Raw genomic sequence first — 17,572 nt, 5'->3', positions numbered from 1 at the left:
TGCCCTGATGGAAAAAGCAGAGGTCTGGCAAAGATTTGAAAATGGGATTCCTCAAAAATAAAGATGACAAGGAAAGACCACAGATTTAATGAAGTAAAAAGCCACCCCAGAAAGGATGTTACAAACAAACAGTTTTCAAAAAAACCCATCTCACTCTTTATCCACAGTGTTCCATGATTGAACTAAGCAGTTGTATTTTAAAACAGCTTGCTCCACTAGTGCCGGTTATGAGACATGGCAACAGCACCAATTTCAGCATACCCCCAATGGTCTGTCAAAAGATTACTTAACTATATGCCATACTTGCACACATTATGCTGGAAAAAGCTGAAGCAGTCAAGTCAAAAACTGATTAATGCAAACCTTGGTCCTGATGAATGAACTCACGATGCCAGCCCAGTTCCTGATTCTGATGTTTGTATTATAATACGGAAAGACAAAAATTTACTGAAAATTTCACTTGGTGATGACAAGGTCGAGTCCTGCAAACACTAAGGTCAGGATAAAGGTCAGGACCCAGCTCTACTCTTGTATTAATTGTGCAATAAACTTCCACAGCCTGACCAAGTCTATCACAATACTAGGTAGAAGCAGACCAAAATGAAGCTTTTGCTCTTTGTGGAAGAGAAGTAACACGACGGTGTCCCTTATCAAAACCACCAGTAATTTTCTTCTTCAGGTAAGTGATTTGCAGTGTTGCCATTTTGTACGGAAATCCAGATGAATTCCTTCCTACCACTCTTGCTTTGTCTAGAAAGCAGCTGTACATAAAAAGCTATCAATGTAGTCTTATTGATCTTTGCTAAAACCATGCTGCATTTTGTTCCATTTCTCTTTACCCTTTTATAATATACCCAATAACTAATTATATCTTATAATTTCCTCCAAAGCCTTGCTTGTTGCTGCGGTCAAAATAAGATGACTAAAATTACCTGGATCATTTGCAATAACAATAATATAACACTTTTTCTAAAAAGCAGGTATTCTAACTTTGCTATCACCAGAGCTACAAGATATATTAAAATGTTTGTGATGGCCTGTGACAGTGCTTTCAGAATTCTTGCAGCAAGTCTCTTAAGCATTCTGTCTCCCTAACTTGAGCATTAAGCTCCTTAAAATTTTGCTTTCACAGTGACTAAGATTTTACACCTTTCCCCCACGCTGAATTTTCTGATATATCACATACAGGATAAGCTAAGACAAAGTATTAAACCATGCTTTTACCCTTACCTTTCACTATTTGCATCATATATATAGTGAAATGTAAGAATGTATCTTATATGTCACTAAATATCTTTTGGAAGATGAAGTTTTTAAATATCAAACAGTTCCCCAACTATGATACAGCAATGGTACACGGTATAAAATACCTTTCTAAAAATATAAACAAGATACACACTCCCACAACATTATATGGCATGTCTCCTTTTACCTTGATTTCTCTTCAGGTTCTAATGCAATATTATTGCAGATTACAGAAGTATATTGCTAAAGCTTTCCTAATTATAGTGGTTTATGATAAAAGAGAATCTATATGTGTCTGCCTACCAAATCTTTTAGGCACCATCTGCATCTTTGCCAACTTTCATATTGTGTTTTCCAGGTGCTTAGGTTCCTCTCAGCAAGTATTTAATTCTGCCCATCTTTAGCCTTTTAGTTTCTGTGGCGATTTGTGATGTGAAGGCGGTATTCTGTGCCAGGTTCTCACAGACTGCTGGAAAGCCACAATTCTTTCTGTCTAGCTCTTTAAAGTAAGAAGCTCCTCTGATGTCTTTTTGGGCAGCTATTACTAACAGCGTCTTTTGTCAGTCCAAACTGATACACACTGTTCTTTACAACTCAGTTTTGTAAAACTTCTTTATTCCCAATGGTTCTACATTTCATTTGACATTTAATGCAGTCTCTAAGTTTCTACCTTAGAAGTAAATCCAAGTATTTGCTCAAGCAGCCACAGGTCACAAAATACAACTGAACTGAACTAGCAAGCCTCTGAAGTGGGACACAAATAACAAATTTCTTTCAACCTACTCATTAGAGCCCCAGCATGCCTTAGCTTTCTTTCCTCTCCAGGACCTGTGCACCCAAAGTCCAGCAATCTCCTCCAACTTTAATAACTGCTCACTTTTTAATATTTAGCACAATGTACAAAAGCTTTTCTTCTTTGTATCCATAAACAAAAACTGGTAAGATGAAGAAAGGGGAAAAGCAGAAAATTAGAACCACATTCCACGAAAAAGAAAAATATATACATGCATGACTATATATTTGTGCAGATATGTTCTTCTGGACTTCACCTGAATAAAACCTAAGCACGTCTCCCTTGCTGTAACTGGATCTTTATGTTCTTTCATTGATGTAATCAAATATTTCCCTCAACTATTTCTCAGCATACTGTATTGTCTTCACTCTTCGCATGACAAAATAGTGTTTAGATACACACCCTCTATTATGAAGGCAATGTTTTGTTTTCGGGTTTTTTTTTTCCTTTTTTTCTTTTTTTTTAATGAAAACCACCTTTTCTTCCATGACTGTTAGCAGATGTTAATGTAGTTAATTATAGTGTTACTGCAGCATTTGTACAGTGATTTTTCCTTATCAGTGCAAGGAAGAGGAAAGGATATGAGTTATTTTTCCCCTGGTACATACTACCTATTATGCATCTTCAAGGAACATCTGAGCCAGACCTCGGCATCGAATAAACTCTAGAATGAAAGCTGCCTCCTGTAATTAGTTCCACAATAAAGTTATCTATACTTCCTCCTGATTCAAATTCACATGAGGTTCAGAGTTCTGATGCTCCTGATAAATTTCACATAGATCCTGGGACCAAACAATTCGTACTTCTGCTGACAAATAAGAATGTCTCAATGATTCATCTCATTTGTGACTAGGCTTTCCTGCAACTATTTAGCTGCATATGTCAAGATTAAATTCTCAAGCAACACCTCTGTATTTACATATTACCATTTAATTTTATGTATATTAGGATTTACTTTTACAACTGTGATATTGTTTACACACAATCTCATAACCACTGCTTCTTACTGTTGCAAAAATGCTAACTGACTTAATGGGTTTTATCATCTATGGATGAAAGAAGTCATGTTTTGTATTTACCTGAGAATAAAGCAAGGTTTTGCATCAGAAAACATAACCCACTTCCTATTCATGGTCAGAAAGCCTAGCTATTTCCATCAATGTGAAGGAAACTTATTCTGGACAGCAGCAATATGGAAATAAAATGAGGAATAGTCATTTTGTACTCAAGGTAACAAAGACCATCTTGTTGTCCCTAACTTCCTTTACATGAACTGCAATGTAGGAATGCGGAAAGTTGCTGCTGCTTAAAGGAAATAATAGTGTGACACAGCTCCTGAACCCACTTTGCTGCCTTTTCTAAAGTACTTAATGAAATGCAACTAGCCTTGTATTATCATATGAAGAGGCAGGAATGAGGTGACACAATGTAAAGCCCTCGCATCCTTCCACTGCATTTCTTTCACAGCTTCTCATTGCTTCTGCCTTGTTCCCCTTGTATCAACTCACCTCATCCCCCCAAAAGGTAAATTGTATGCATAAAAGTAAGTTTCCAGAAACCATTGTATTCTACCTAACTGCTACGCAATGATGCTTTTAAATGTACCTAAAAATATTCAAAGCCACAGTCACAGAAACACCTACACATTTATGCTTCATCACCACTATTCCTTACGTAAGTTCAAATTTTGGCAGGAGTAGTTTATAAGGAATACACTTGGCCATATCCTGAGCTTGGTTAAACTACAGCACTAAAAAAATACCTTGGCTAATTAGTATTTTTGCATTTTCTATCACCATGATTCACATTAGAACTTGATCCCTCATATACAGGCAGCCTAAAATATTCCTAGAGATGCTTTTCAATTCCAAGTTTATTTTTCTTTAGACACCACAGCATGGAGAAAAAAGGTGAGGCCTTGTTCAAGGAATGGAGTTTTTTCTGCAAAGAAGAGGCCTATGCACAGTTTAAAACAAAACAAAACACAAAACTACCCCCCCAAGCTATTAAATAATTTATAAATATTTGAAAAAATAATAAAGCGCAATTAGATCCAAGAAATATGTTCAAACTTCAATTCCAAATAATTATTCCCACTGGAATAATCCACTGCTCTTTTCACAGAAACAAAATCACTGAAGCACACAAAGTCCTTTAATGACCAGTTCTAGCCAGATCCCATGTGTGATGGATGTTATACTGGCACTATGTCTCAGATCCAAGCAGAGCTGCATGGACCTCCAGCTATAAACTGTCCCTTTTCCTTTTCCCCTTTGCAACCCAAAAGAGACCAGCAGGCATCCAAGACAACACATTTCTACTCCAGACACGAGTCAGGCTGCCAGTCAGACCTGAGAACAGGGTTGCTGCTCAGAAAGAAGTTGCGCAAGAGATGCAGCCACTCAACCCCATGACCAAAACCTGCTACTCCCAATGAAATTCTAGATCAAAGCATTAATCATGAGACCCTGTCAAAACAACACTGTGGCAGCACTGCATTCCAGTGACATTACTCACGTTGCTCCGATTCCCATATTGCAGTGCTGGCATGGTAACATTAAAGCAACTTATCAGCACTCAGCAGTCTTTCAATAACATATTGGAGCCCATTTTCAAACACGTTTTACTTTAGTTGGAGTGCAGTATTGCAGCCCTTCCCCCCAAGCCCCCCAGGCTTGGATTTACTAGGCAAAAAGAGGAGGATCCTTCCCTTCAGATGCTTACTAGCAACACTCGGTGCAGCCCATGATCCCATATAACGTGAAGGGTTGCTGTTGGGCAGCTCCCTTAGTTGGAGGAGGCTGCACTGCCCTGCCATCTGATAAAAGAAACATTTGTATTACTGCTAACAAACATCATCAGTGAAACAGTAAACCATAAGTAGTCTTAAATAACAGTTGCATGATAGTCTCCTCCGGATGTCAATAGGTACAAAGCCATGTTGTGTGTGTCATCACATGAATCAGAATGAAAAAAAAAACAACTTGAAAAAGTATCTAAAAAGATCTACTTTATGTCTCGGAAACAAATTTTCATCCTGTTTTTCCACGTTTTCACATACTGATCTGTACTAAGACCTTTGTATATGCCTACAGACACTGCCCTGGAACTGCAAGTGGGCGCAGATGACATTAGCACAGTGAGATAAAGTGGCCTTTGTGAGAAGCAGGCCAGCACTCCGTGGAAATCAGAAAGTGGCCATGAGCACACAAGCACAGGACTGACTTCAGGTTTTGTTTTATGGTAACCATGATTTTTTGTTTGCTTGTCTCCTGTTTACAGCTAGAGCAGGACAAATATAAATCTCTGAAGAGAAATTTAAAGATAAATGATCTATTTGAAAGAGATTCATGCAGCAAGTATGTTACAGCCAGCCAACGGAGATCAGAAAGAGCACAGGTTTGTCTGGGTCAAGTTTAATTACCATCTGGGGCAGCTGATAGGACTCTTACATTCGGTTTACGTAACAGACACCCTTAGTAGCTTCTCTGCAATCACTGCACCTCAAATTAATGCTAGCATAAACTCCTTTTTATTAAATCAATCTATTAGCTCTTCCATTTCATTTATGTTAATATTTGGAAACATCAATTTCATTGTCCCACAAAGATACTCTCTTAATGTTAGTGCAAATAATTCACTGCCACATACCGAAGCGAGAGCTCCAACCCTATTCATTCAGGTTCAGCTCTTGTCCTCCTGGGACCACAACATAAAAACCGTGGCTCCACCGTGCATCAGGTAATCTAGAACTTGTAATTACTGTCACTGCAATTTCAAATACAGCTGTCCTCATCATAAAAGAAATGGATCCGATGCCTGAATTACAAAACGCCCATAAACTTGTCCACACCATATTCTTAGCCAATGCATCAAATTTGAAACACCATACTTTACTTATTTCTTATATAAAGCAAAATTAAAATATGTGAAGTCTCTACCATTCCAGTTGTTGGCTTCCATCTACATTTTACATTAAAAGAGTTCATATGGAACATTGTGAAAACCGAATGGCACACAGCCAAACCACAACATAGTGCAAAAGTAGGTCAGTCATCTGCATAGAACCTGCTGTCATTAAAATTGATGACTAAAGTGTTGTGGAATATTTTACTTGATTCTAGTTAGAAATGCAGAACAACACTGCAGTCACTGCACAGCAAGATGGGATTTAATGCTCTAGGCAAGAAGCTGATTTATTTTTAAAGATAGAAATGAGCCACTATAAAGAATGTTATTTCTAAAAGCCTGGAGATAATCCCCAAATTGGTGCATCTGATGCATCCAATTAAAATACAACATTTTTCAAAAGCAGTATACAAATTACAAGGAAATTATTTCTGTAATTGTTGCTGTGCAGACTGGTTTAAATAAAGAGGCTTTTCTGCTCTTACAGCAATAACAGCCAGTCTGTGCAAATACTAACGTTAAGTTTAATTTCCCTTCTTCATGTACAGTAGTTGTTACTTTTACATTCTTGATATAATATTCAGCTTGTAAATATATTTTTAAAAATAAGAAGAATGATCAAAAAGAGATGAAGTGTTATTATGTCATTTCCAGTTCCCTCATTTCAAGCTTTTCTGCATGAACTGAAAGGTATAATTGTCCTCTGCCTGTAAAGACAGCTGGTATGTACATGCAAATGAGGGTCACCATAATTTCCATAAGAGACAGAACTATTGTTGCATTGGACGTTGGTCCCTTCACAATAACAGTCTAAAGTGTTGGTGGGAAAACACAATAAACCAAAAACTATTAATAAGTAAATCAAAACCTTGTGAGGAAATGTGAAGAAGTCTGTTTCCTGGAAAACAGGTCTCTAAAAGGTAATTCCATGTTCTTGAAGTTTGCCACATAAAATTTATTTGCATTATAGCACCACCATAAAGAAGAAAGTCTAATTACTGATGACACAGTTTAAAGCTTCGCTCTGCGAGTTGTTTATAAGCTGTCAAATGTTGATAGCAAAAAAAAAAAAAAAATGTGCTTTTTATATGCTATAAATCTGAAAGTAGTGATCACCTCAAATTGTAAAACTTTAGATAGGGATGGCTGAAATTAAATCTAAGAAAACAGGTGGAAGGGATTTAAAACACAAAAAAAAGATTCAGCTCACTTCAGAGGGGGCTGGCTTTTTTTGTGTTAAAAACTTGAATTCTAATTTTCCAGACTGAAATTGGGGATTTCTGTTCAAGACTACCGAAGAATGAAAGTATTCTTGCGATTTGAATCTGGAAAATAATGCATTACCTGAGTATTTCAAACTCCTGGAGTTGGCTGCTGTGCAAAAAAGCCACTAATTTTAGTTTCTGTTTTCAGACAGGTTCATTCACCAGTGTTACTGTGATGTCAAGCAGAGTAGAATGTGCACAAAGAAAGCAACTATGAATGCAAATGATTACGCGTTATATAATTTTTAAAATCTACAGTAGAAAACAAGATAGTCTTTTTATGCAAAACTGTTGTAACTTAACTGTTTTCTTACATGTGATTTTTAAATCATGTCATTGCTCCCTTCATAAATCATACTATTTTGTTTAGTTTTCATAAAAGCACAAAAAAATTCTCACTGCATTTTTTGCAAATAGCTCCGGTACATTTGTGGTTACTGTGCTCATGCATGGAACAGACTTCTATTCAAAACAAACCTGATTATAGATTCAACTGTTTTAATCTTGTAACGGATGCTCATAGGGCATATTCTCTGCATTCTCTTAGTTCTACAGTTTTCTTAAGTAAAAAAATAAATGGAATATGTTGCTGAGTTTCCTCTGTATGCATACCTCCCGTGTGGCAGAGGCCTTCTCTATTTGTGAATACATTAGCTCTATATAGAAACTTCAGATAGGAAGAAGAGAAAGGGGAAAAATCCTCAAAGTGCAGGAAAATATAATCATCTCTTCACTCTATTTCATTTGTAAACTCTATATTCCTATGTCTTTGTGAGAGGATGCAAAGTGCCTAACAGGCAAGGTACAAGAATGCTTTCCTGAGTTAGTCACCTTATGTAGCCTGAGCAGCAGCCTGCCACAGCTACCAAATTGTACTACTCACAGTTTCCCTTCTCTTCCCCATTTTATGCTGCCTTTTCAAGTCATTAACCTTTTTTTCTCCTCCTCTTTTCCCCTTCTGAAGGGGAAATTGATTCCTTTCTGTAGTGCTGTCCATCTGTACTTGCATGGCGTTTTCCTTTTTGTACTAAGCAAATCCTCATCGCTGCCTCAGTCTAATACCAGGTGCAGCTCTCAAATATTTACAGAACAGCGCCTAGCACAAGAAAACCCCAAACAGGATCCCAGTTACAGAAAGCTTCGCATTTGAAAGATCTATTTATGCAGAGAGCTGGTCTGCCTACAACAGTGCAGCTCTTAGCATTTTTCAACAAGAACAAATTAAGGCATCCAGCCTCTTCTTACAGGATTTAGACAATGGAGAAAAGCAGAAAAAAAAACTTCAAAGAGTTATGCACTTCCTTTACTGGCAGTACTGGCTGACACTGAATAGAGAGGCTATGCTCATTAATGAAATGTGACTGTGTTTGTAAGATCAGGCCTTCGATTTTAAAACTGTCAGCACAAGTAAAGACAATAGTACATGCAAAGGACTGAATTCAAGTATTTTAAATATCTTTTCAAGGACTCTCCGGAAAAAAAACCTTAACACGTCACTCACCTGAAAATACATTGGGAAATGTCTCTGTAGAAGCCTGCACACCTGAGGACTTTCTTGCATGAGTCAAAGGCACTCTTTCTGTTTGAAATTTCTCTCTAAACCCCTTGTGCTCCAAGTAGCCCGCAGAGCCCACCTTCTGCGTTATCTCACATTTGTGATTAGCTACCTCTTCTGTCCAGTCTGCGGAACGACTAAATAAACCTGCCAAACTAGCGGACCTCTGCTTCTTGATTGAGACTTTTTCTTTTTTGTGGAATGACTCTTGCCTCCTTGTAAAAAGTGGGCTCTGGGATGGGGAGGGAGATGGTGAATGGTTGGGAGAACTCAGTTGCCTAGTTGTGGTTTTGATGTAACAAGGATTAATTAGATAGGGCTTAAAGCATCGGGAACCAAGCATCGGACTACCTGCTGGCCCCTCAGAGGAGAAAATGCCATTTTTCATGTCCATGGATGAACCATTATGCAGGTCCTCTTGAGTGGCTGACAAAGTGTGTTTCCCTTTCTGAGTCTCAGCAGCATGATCATGGCCTGTATCTGAAATACCATTCTCTGTTACTGAGTCCTGCAAATCAGCAGCCTGCACTTCAGCAATTTTAGTCTCAGCATCTGCTACCGAGGTTGGAAAAGGTCGTGTAGAGCTGTATGTCTTAGACCCATTTTCTACCGCAGTTCTATTTAAATCATCTTCTAGCTCACTAGCCACAGCATCCACTCCAGCAACGAGCTGTTCCTGTTCCTCAATCAATAGCTTACGTTCTTGTGTTTCAAATAAGCCGTTACCAGGAGAGCCTGTGCCATTTACCGCTTCTTTCAGTTCACGTTCAGTTGCACAGGAGACGGGAATTTTTTCCGCAATTTCAGATATTGCTGGAAAAGCCCCCTCAGTGTCTGGGCTCCTCTCTTTGTGAGAGGTAGTTACTGAAAGAAACCGTTCAAAATCTAAGGGGGCTGCTTGCGAATTAGCCATGTGTCGGCCCATTGTTTTGGTGACAAGGTCCTCAGTTCCCATGTTAATTGCCCCCTGCTGCTGCTGCTGCTGCAGTTTAATAGCTTGCTGGATATCAGAAAGCAAATCCTCTTGTTCTGTGGCTGAATGGAAACTGTATATATCCGTATCAGAGCCAGAGCTGGTCCTTTGTCCATCCTGTGTCTCTGCAGCAGCTGGGACAGTTTCATTTCTGATTTCAAAATGTTCCACATCTGTGTCTGAGAGACCCCCTTCATCTGCAGAGATGCTTATATCTGGGGTTTTGGTTACAATTGAATGAGTACTGTCCAGCTCTCCAGCCTGCAAGGCCTGGCTTTCCAAAACATCCTCCCGTGAACTACTATTCCCATCTTTAGCCTTGGACAGATTTTTTCTGATCCTCAGATTTGAAAACACCGAGGCCCTGGAGTCCGACTTACCCTTCTTCTTACCGGATTCACTTCCTTTTGCATGCTTCCCCAGTCCCCTTCTGCTTCCCGATACCTTCTTTGTGCCATCTGTATCCCTGGGCCCAGAGGCATCCTCTCCTCCTTCATGCACATCACCTGTATTTTTCTTTAGCTTCCCATCTTGATTCCCCATGATTTTTTGCAGTGCAACACCTTCGGCAGTCAAGCCATGCTCCTGGATATCATTCCTTTGGCCTGCCGGCGAGATCCCCTCTAGCGATCCAGGTTTGTTTTCAAGCGGTGGTGATGCAAGTGAAGCAAATGCTTGCTGTGCCTCTCTCCCATCTGCTAGAGCTGCCTTTTTGCATAATGTGCCGCTTGCACTGGGCTCCGCTGGGACATGCTCAGTACAGCACTGAGAGCTGCAGACAGCTCCTTCCAATGGCTGCTGCTCACGGAGCCGCCTGCTCTCCGGGCTTCTGCTGCACTCTTGTTTCTTTAGGAAGGATTCTGTGAAAAGTATTTCCTTTATAAAAGTCACTTCTTTTTCCACGGTTTTTATTGCCTGCATTGCAAGCTCAGCTCGTCACCAAATCATTTATAATTTCAGGACTTCAATGTTCAAGTTCCTGGAGGAAAAAAAAAAAAAAAAAAAAGTTAAAGCAAAGTACTTTAATTACTCTGCCATTGTTCTGCAATTGTCTAAATGAATAAACTAATAACCTTGGAAAGAAAAATATTATGATTATTTAATAGTTTATAAGGTGCTTAAGCATATGCTACTTTGACAGATTACACAGTACCTCAGGTGATTTACATGTTTACTTTTTAAAGGCCACCAAAACAGGATACATAGTTTTAAAAGGAGAGTCACTCTGAAAGTAGATAGAAGAAAGATAATAAACAAAAAATTCTTTCCACAGTTTTAAAGAGTTGCACTTAAAATTCAATGCATTATGGTAATTACACTATAAAAAACCTCCCACAATTTGTATTCTGAGAAGGTAGATATACCATTATTCCCAGGAGAATCAACTCATCAATATTAAAACACCACCATTGTTTTCCCCAATAAGAACATCTGGAATGAAACAAGACAAAACAAACAAGAAAAATAGCACTATTCAAATGCTACTAAGGAAAAAGGATGCAGTAAAGCATTCATCTATTTCACCCTATTATTTAATAATTGATTTAAACACTGCCACTTGCTAACTATTTTGGAAGCTTGTGCAACAGTTTTAATCCTTTGCTTCTTCTCCTCCATTTTTGGTTTAGATATATAAGCATCCATATTTCATAGATACGTTTTCTGAACTTCCAGACAGGTACTCCCTTCCACCTTTAAAATTTAGATTTAATATAATTGGAGTAGAAACAAAAGGGCATAAAAATGCCAAATTGCCAAGTTGGATCAGTTCAGCAGTTCAGTATCTTGGTTCAACACCAGCCAAGAAGTAATTAGATAGATTTCTGTTGGTCTATTAAGTTCAGTTTCTGTGAATGACTTTATGTATTCCTCACACCTCTGAGCTTCTTTATTAGCAATTTCCCTTTCATCAGGGATTGCTTAAAACAATACATCATTCCAGGGTAATGCATCCCATTGGTTTACGTAACTCTTAGTTTTGGTATCATTCTCTTCCTACCAGAGGTTTCACTTGCTTTCCTCTGCCTTAATACACATTAAAGAAGAAGAAGAAAGAGAATATCATTCATACTTTAAAAACTATGCAGGCACCCTGCCACACACACACTGTTTTTTTTTCAAGCGATGCTAAATACCTTTACAAATCTGAGCTGTCGTTATTGTTAAATAATTGCTGTTAATTCAGTTTGGAAAGAATAGCACTGTCAACAATACATGCAAGTAAATTATTTTGAACTATCATAATTTTTTCCTTGTGCTTCTTGGTCACTTAGTGCTCTGATGTAAGTCCTGTTCTGAGGGGCCTGGGGCTCAGGCACCAGAAGCCCTCTGTCTACAAGAACTCAAGCATTGTAAGTGGATCAGATGACTTTGTACACTCAGTGGTGGGGTTTTTTTTTAGTTTTCACTCACCTAATGAAGTGATTAATCTTTTTTTTTTTTTTTTTCATTTTTAGCACTCAGCATTCATAAATATACTAGCAAGAGCTGGTATAGCAAAACCTGCAAAGGCATGTTAAGTGATTTTACTTTTTGATTTTTTTTCCTGCTTTTGCTTTCTGTTATCCTACTTAGTTTCTAATTTGTTGCACTATTTTACCTTTTACGGCATTATTACATACTTACAAAAAGCTTTTGAAAGCTCAGGTAATTTCAGTCCATCTGAAGATACACAGTAGGAATTACTTAAGACGTAATTTGAGGGAACCATAGTAGTAGAATACTACCTCGATCAGTATTTTCACTGACTAGAACTGACAAGGATCTAACCCTTGATTACAACTGGAGTACTTGTAGCTTCCAACCCCATTTAAAAGCTCTTCCCCCACTAAAATCTGCCAGAAGTTAACGTGGTGCAGAAGTAGTATAAAGATACTGTGGACCGAATGTGTAAGGGAAATGTAGAATTACTGCGATGTTCTGAAACATTCCCTTTCCTTTTTTCTCTGTAAACTTGCATTATAAACTCAGCACACTCCCGTTACAACTAATGATAATTCACCAGCAGTAATTACACTGCAAATTATGCTGCAAAACCAAGCCATCCACAAAGCTGGGGTTATAAGACGGTCAAGTTAAAGACTGATCTTTATTTTTTAATTAGAAATGAGAAACTTATAATGGTTTAAATCATGTATCTGCACTATTTCTTAGAAGTTTTCGTACAGCACATTGTGATGAATAAGTTCTTCAAAAAACCATGTAAATGTATAGCCATAGATATTACCTGAGTTTAAATATATTACACTAAAAATTATTCAGTTTTTTCAATCTGTGTCTGGAATCCTAAAAGCGAAAGAACTGTACGAAAAAAAATCAAACCGTTTTCTAGACAGTGCCTCTGAATGTGGTATCCTAACCAAGCATGGATTCTGACTAGGATTTCTGGTGTATATGGGGAAAGAGCAAAACCAAAATGGGCATACTTATGCGAACAGAGGTATGCATGTGAACATCAAAGAATTTGCTCTGGTTATTCCACATAAGGCACAGAAAATATGTTTTAAAAAAAAAGGAGAGTGGGGGCAGAACACAAATTACCTCGAAGTGGAAGTGATAGATACAACTCTCAATCAGCATTTGTGGGAAAGTACAAAAGGTTAACATTAGCCAAACATAAAAACAAACGTTATACTTTGGGGTTTGTTTATTCTCAGGAGTCTTTTAGCTTCTAAAGAAAAACATATTATTAAAAGTCAGCAAGAAACCAGAACATTTTGGCATCAATATAAGCTACATTTTAAAAGCTAAGAACATATTCAATATTCTACACCAAAAAAGAGACTTTCCACAGAAAGTAAATGGGGAAAAGAGTGGGTTTTAGGTGTTCAAGAAGGATATTTCATTCTTAAGAGTAACTATAACTTGTTCTTAGCTTGGTATAAATTGTCAACAAACAACTGAAGCTAGTCCGTGAGCCTGCCTGCCTACCTCATTTAATATTTGCCAACGGTCTGTCAAAAATTCAAGGGGCGAGATCGCAGGCATAGGCCTGAGAACCTCCTCACCTCTAATTCTCCTCCGAAGCTCAGGAGACGTGAATGACAACACACAGAGGAGATATTGAAAACTTACAGCTCAAGATGCATTGTCCTTGCGCTCCCAGAGACTTCCACATTAACTCATTCCTGTTGGAAAGTAAGCCCCTGTTACAGAATTGTGATTATTTTCAACAAGACAGTTACCATTTACTGCAGCCTCTCTGGAAAGGTGGCCAGATCCCCCCAGCACTGCCTGCCTGCCCACCTGCCCTGCTGGGAGGGGAAGGGCTGCCGGCAGCACCGATTGCCCACACCTGGGTGCAGGCCTTGGCCTCCTGGAGCACAGCCAAGGCAGAGTGCTTCCCCCCGGGTGGGGCTGGGACTGTGGAGGGAGAGTTCCCCCCAGATTCCTCACAAAAAGGCTCGGCAACCAGTTCACATCCTGGCATTTCGGGCCTGTCGGAAATGTGGGCTGCCTGGGGGGAGAGAGGGGTGCCTAGGGGAGCCTGCCCTGAGGAGACCCAGCTTTCTTGGGGTGGGCGAGTTTTCATCATGATTTATTTACTGTGATATTTCATTCTGCTTTCAGTGGTAGTCATCGAACAAGTCCCTACGGAGTGAAGATGATAACGCCCCGTTACTGCTACTGATGGGCACAGTGCTGCTGTGGGCCATGCGTGACAGGGGATGAGCCTTTGGGGCAGGGTTAGGCTTCACCAGTACCACCCCAGGGAAGGATTTAAACCACAGGAGTGCTGGCAACACACAAAGGGCCCAAAACAGCACCCCGGCAGTAACACTGTGGCTACCAGCACAGAAGCACCTTCACCACTCTGCAGTAAAGCTGGGGCGGGCAAAGCAAATGCACCCCCAGGATGAGCCACGCCATATGCCCTGCGCATACCCCCATACCACCCTGGCGGTGTTTGAGGGGCAGGCTCTGTACGTGCGCTCACGGCCAGCTCTTCCATGAGCCCAAAGTGGCTCGCCAGGCTACATACGTGTATATAAGGGCCCTGTGCCCCCCTTCCCTGCTGGGGAGACTCATCAGCTGGGGTAGGGGGAGGCTGCTGCAGCCCATGGTGGGTGCTCTCCTGGGGGTAAGCCACAACATGGCAGCCCAGGGCAGAGGCCTGCTGGAGGAGGCTCAACCTCATTCTCCAAGGCCACAGGCAAGGCCTGGGCTGCCACCGGCAGACCCTCCGCCTCACCTGCACACAGAGGAAGGCTGAGGTGGCAACAGTGTGAGAGTTGCAGCAGGGCCTAGGTGCCATGGCAGTGCTCTGGGAGCTGGCCTCTGCTCCCCCCATCACTGTGGCTCCTCCAGCCTCCCTCCACCCCACTCCCTGAGGGAACAGCGCTACTGCTTGGAGAGGGAGAGTGGCGACAGCCCAGAGGATCCTCACCTTTGCCATACACATCCTGCAGAGATTTATTTTTTGATTAGTGGCTGAGTGTGCACGGGTTGAGGTTGGAGATAAAGGCACATAGATTAACAGAATTGTTTTGAAGTACTCTGGTGTCACATTACTGATTGGGATATGGTAATGCAGATGGTACGAAGAATGGTTTGTTCAAGCAGTCCAGGATATTTCCCAGCCATCTATATGTTACTAAAGCTTTGATTTTCATAAGCAAGCAGAGGGCTCATTCTCGTTCAGTCCAGTGCTGGAGCCAGGTCCTGTTCCTGCTGTCCTGTGGCAGCGGGAAACTTCCCTCGGCTGCCACTCTGAGCGTGATGGAAAAGTTATCTCCCCAGAAGGCATCAACTACCATTAAATACTCCCTTATACCGCCAAAGCTGTGCTCTGAGCAGTTGAAAATCGTTTCCTGCCTCCCATCTCTTTCAGCTATGGAGAGAATTGTCTTTTATGACTTTACAGGCTCTAGCAGACTCACTTCCCCACTCCGACTGGCAAGGGTCAAATCAGGAGATCAGAAAATGTAATGTGGATTAAGAGACCATAGTGGTTAGGGATGAAGTTGGTCCTGCCATTGCCTCATTTAGTTTCTAGTAGTTATGAGAGTCTGCTTTTTCTTTTAATACTCATCTGAGCAGTATGAAATCATGCCTCATGCATTGTATTTATGTTAAGCTGAGGTGATCCAGCTAATGAGAAACCTGTTTTATCTACCGAAAAGTTCCTTTTATAAGGAGCTTGAACCTAGCAAGCAATGATCCTAGGCAAGTGTTTGGCTTGCCTAGGAGCTTTTGTTAGGTGCATGAGAAAATGATGACTAGGATTTTCAAATGCCTGCTACATAGTGCTGAACTTTCTCCCGCATAATTTCTAGCTAGTGAAAACTAACATTTAAAATTAACATATCTGAAGAAGCAGGGTCTCCAGCAATGCAATATTTGCCAACTACTATGCTGCAGAATGCCCATTGTTTAGGAGCCAAAATCTTTGTGAAGCATTTAACCTCCTGGATTTCTCACCTAAATGCAATAATACATTTATGCATTGTGAAACAGAGCTTTTTTGTTTAAAAATATGATCAGCTTGACATGGTAAAAACCATACACATTCCAAACAAGCCGTTTTATTGTTTTCCCCTAACATTTCCATATTACTACTGCTGCTTTATTGTAAAACATACTTTTCAGGTTAAAAGCTATACAGAACCTTTCGTAGTTACTTATATAGGAGGGGTTGGCTGAACAGCTGTACACAAAACCCTGCCAGCATTCCAGAGATGTATGCATTGCAGGTCAGGGTCAGGTCACAGAAAAGACAGACTCCGAAAGTCCAGGCCTCTGCAGATACTGCAGATGGGGACTCCGGTATTTGGAGCACAAGATGCTATGCTAGTATTGTAACCAAACCTAAGCAATAGGGAAGCGTGAAGGTCTGTTTTATTCCCTATCGCAGACTGAAAAGTGAGGTGTCGTGTGGCACAGCTCCCACTTTTCCTTGCACAAAGTTCATTTCAGACAAATTTTATTTCAAATGAGAGAGCCAGCAGTTGTCTGGTAATATATAATAAGCAAATTCAATGCAACACAGTGTAGGCTGCATCATAAAAAAAAAAAAAGAGTAAAATATCTGCTGACCAGGCTATCGAAACACAGATAAGAGAGTTTCTACTATTTAAACCACTGTAAAGTACAGTCAAAAATCAGAGTAAGAGTCTAAGTTATAAATTTTATTTTCTAAGGGAGTGAAATTTATGCAATAAGAGTGTTTCTTCAGACCTCATAATAGCTTTTGAGCACAGCAGGAAACATCGACCAAGCTTTTAAGATGAAGATCATTAAACCCCTGCAAAATTCACACACATACAGAATCAGTATTTGGGTAGGGGGGGAGGAAATAAGCAAACTGTGTCAGTCAATGAAACAGGATTCACAGTTTAGGAATACCCACTATAAGCAAGCATTTCATAGGGAAAAATAAGACCAGAAGAGAAGAGATTTATTGTACTAGAGAACAGAGAAAGGAACAAAGAACACAAATCTGTAGGAAACTGGGCCTTCTCATTTTCATTCCTTAGAGAAAAACATATTCTGTTAAATCAAGCAGAAAATTACGTATTGTCTTTTTGATTTTCTTGGATAACTCCCAGAGTACTTAATGACAGGGTGGACCTTCTTGCCTGCAGAGAGCTCAAAATGCCATGAAACAATGGCAGATTTTTGGGCCTAGTCCTTTTCTGTAGGAGACAAGGCATTAGAGCTCTAATTTTATCTTTGCTACTGCAACAGGTATCTACTAGCCTGAAGGAAAAGTTGACAGAGATCAAGTTTTTCCTAAGATTCTTCTCTCAGTTTTTAAAGATCTCAACCAGTGACATGGTTTGTTTTTAAAAATATGTGGAGAGAAAAAAGAAATTCATCATTTTTTACCCTCT

At 39.9% G+C, this 17,572-nt stretch overlaps 1 protein-coding gene across 1 annotated transcript; it reads right to left on the bottom strand.

Moving 5' to 3' along the window:
• Nucleotides 1–8,713: 8,713 nt before the first annotated feature.
• On the bottom strand, nt 8,714–10,713 carry FMN2 (formin 2; the record flags this gene model as incomplete). Its single annotated transcript, XM_009583411.1, has 1 exon — nt 8,714–10,713. A coding segment is annotated over exon 1 (1,948 nt), but the record flags the coding sequence as incomplete, so codon positions are not given.
• Between the last annotated feature and the right edge of the window lie 6,859 nt (nt 10,714–17,572).

This window comes from Fulmarus glacialis, unplaced genomic scaffold (genome assembly GCF_000690835.1).
Source record: "Fulmarus glacialis isolate BGI_N327 unplaced genomic scaffold, ASM69083v1 scaffold33138, whole genome shotgun sequence".
NCBI lineage: Eukaryota > Metazoa > Chordata > Aves > Procellariiformes > Procellariidae > Fulmarus > Fulmarus glacialis.
The sequence above is the reverse complement of the archived record's forward strand: the minus strand, read 5'-3'. Positions and strand labels throughout refer to the sequence as shown.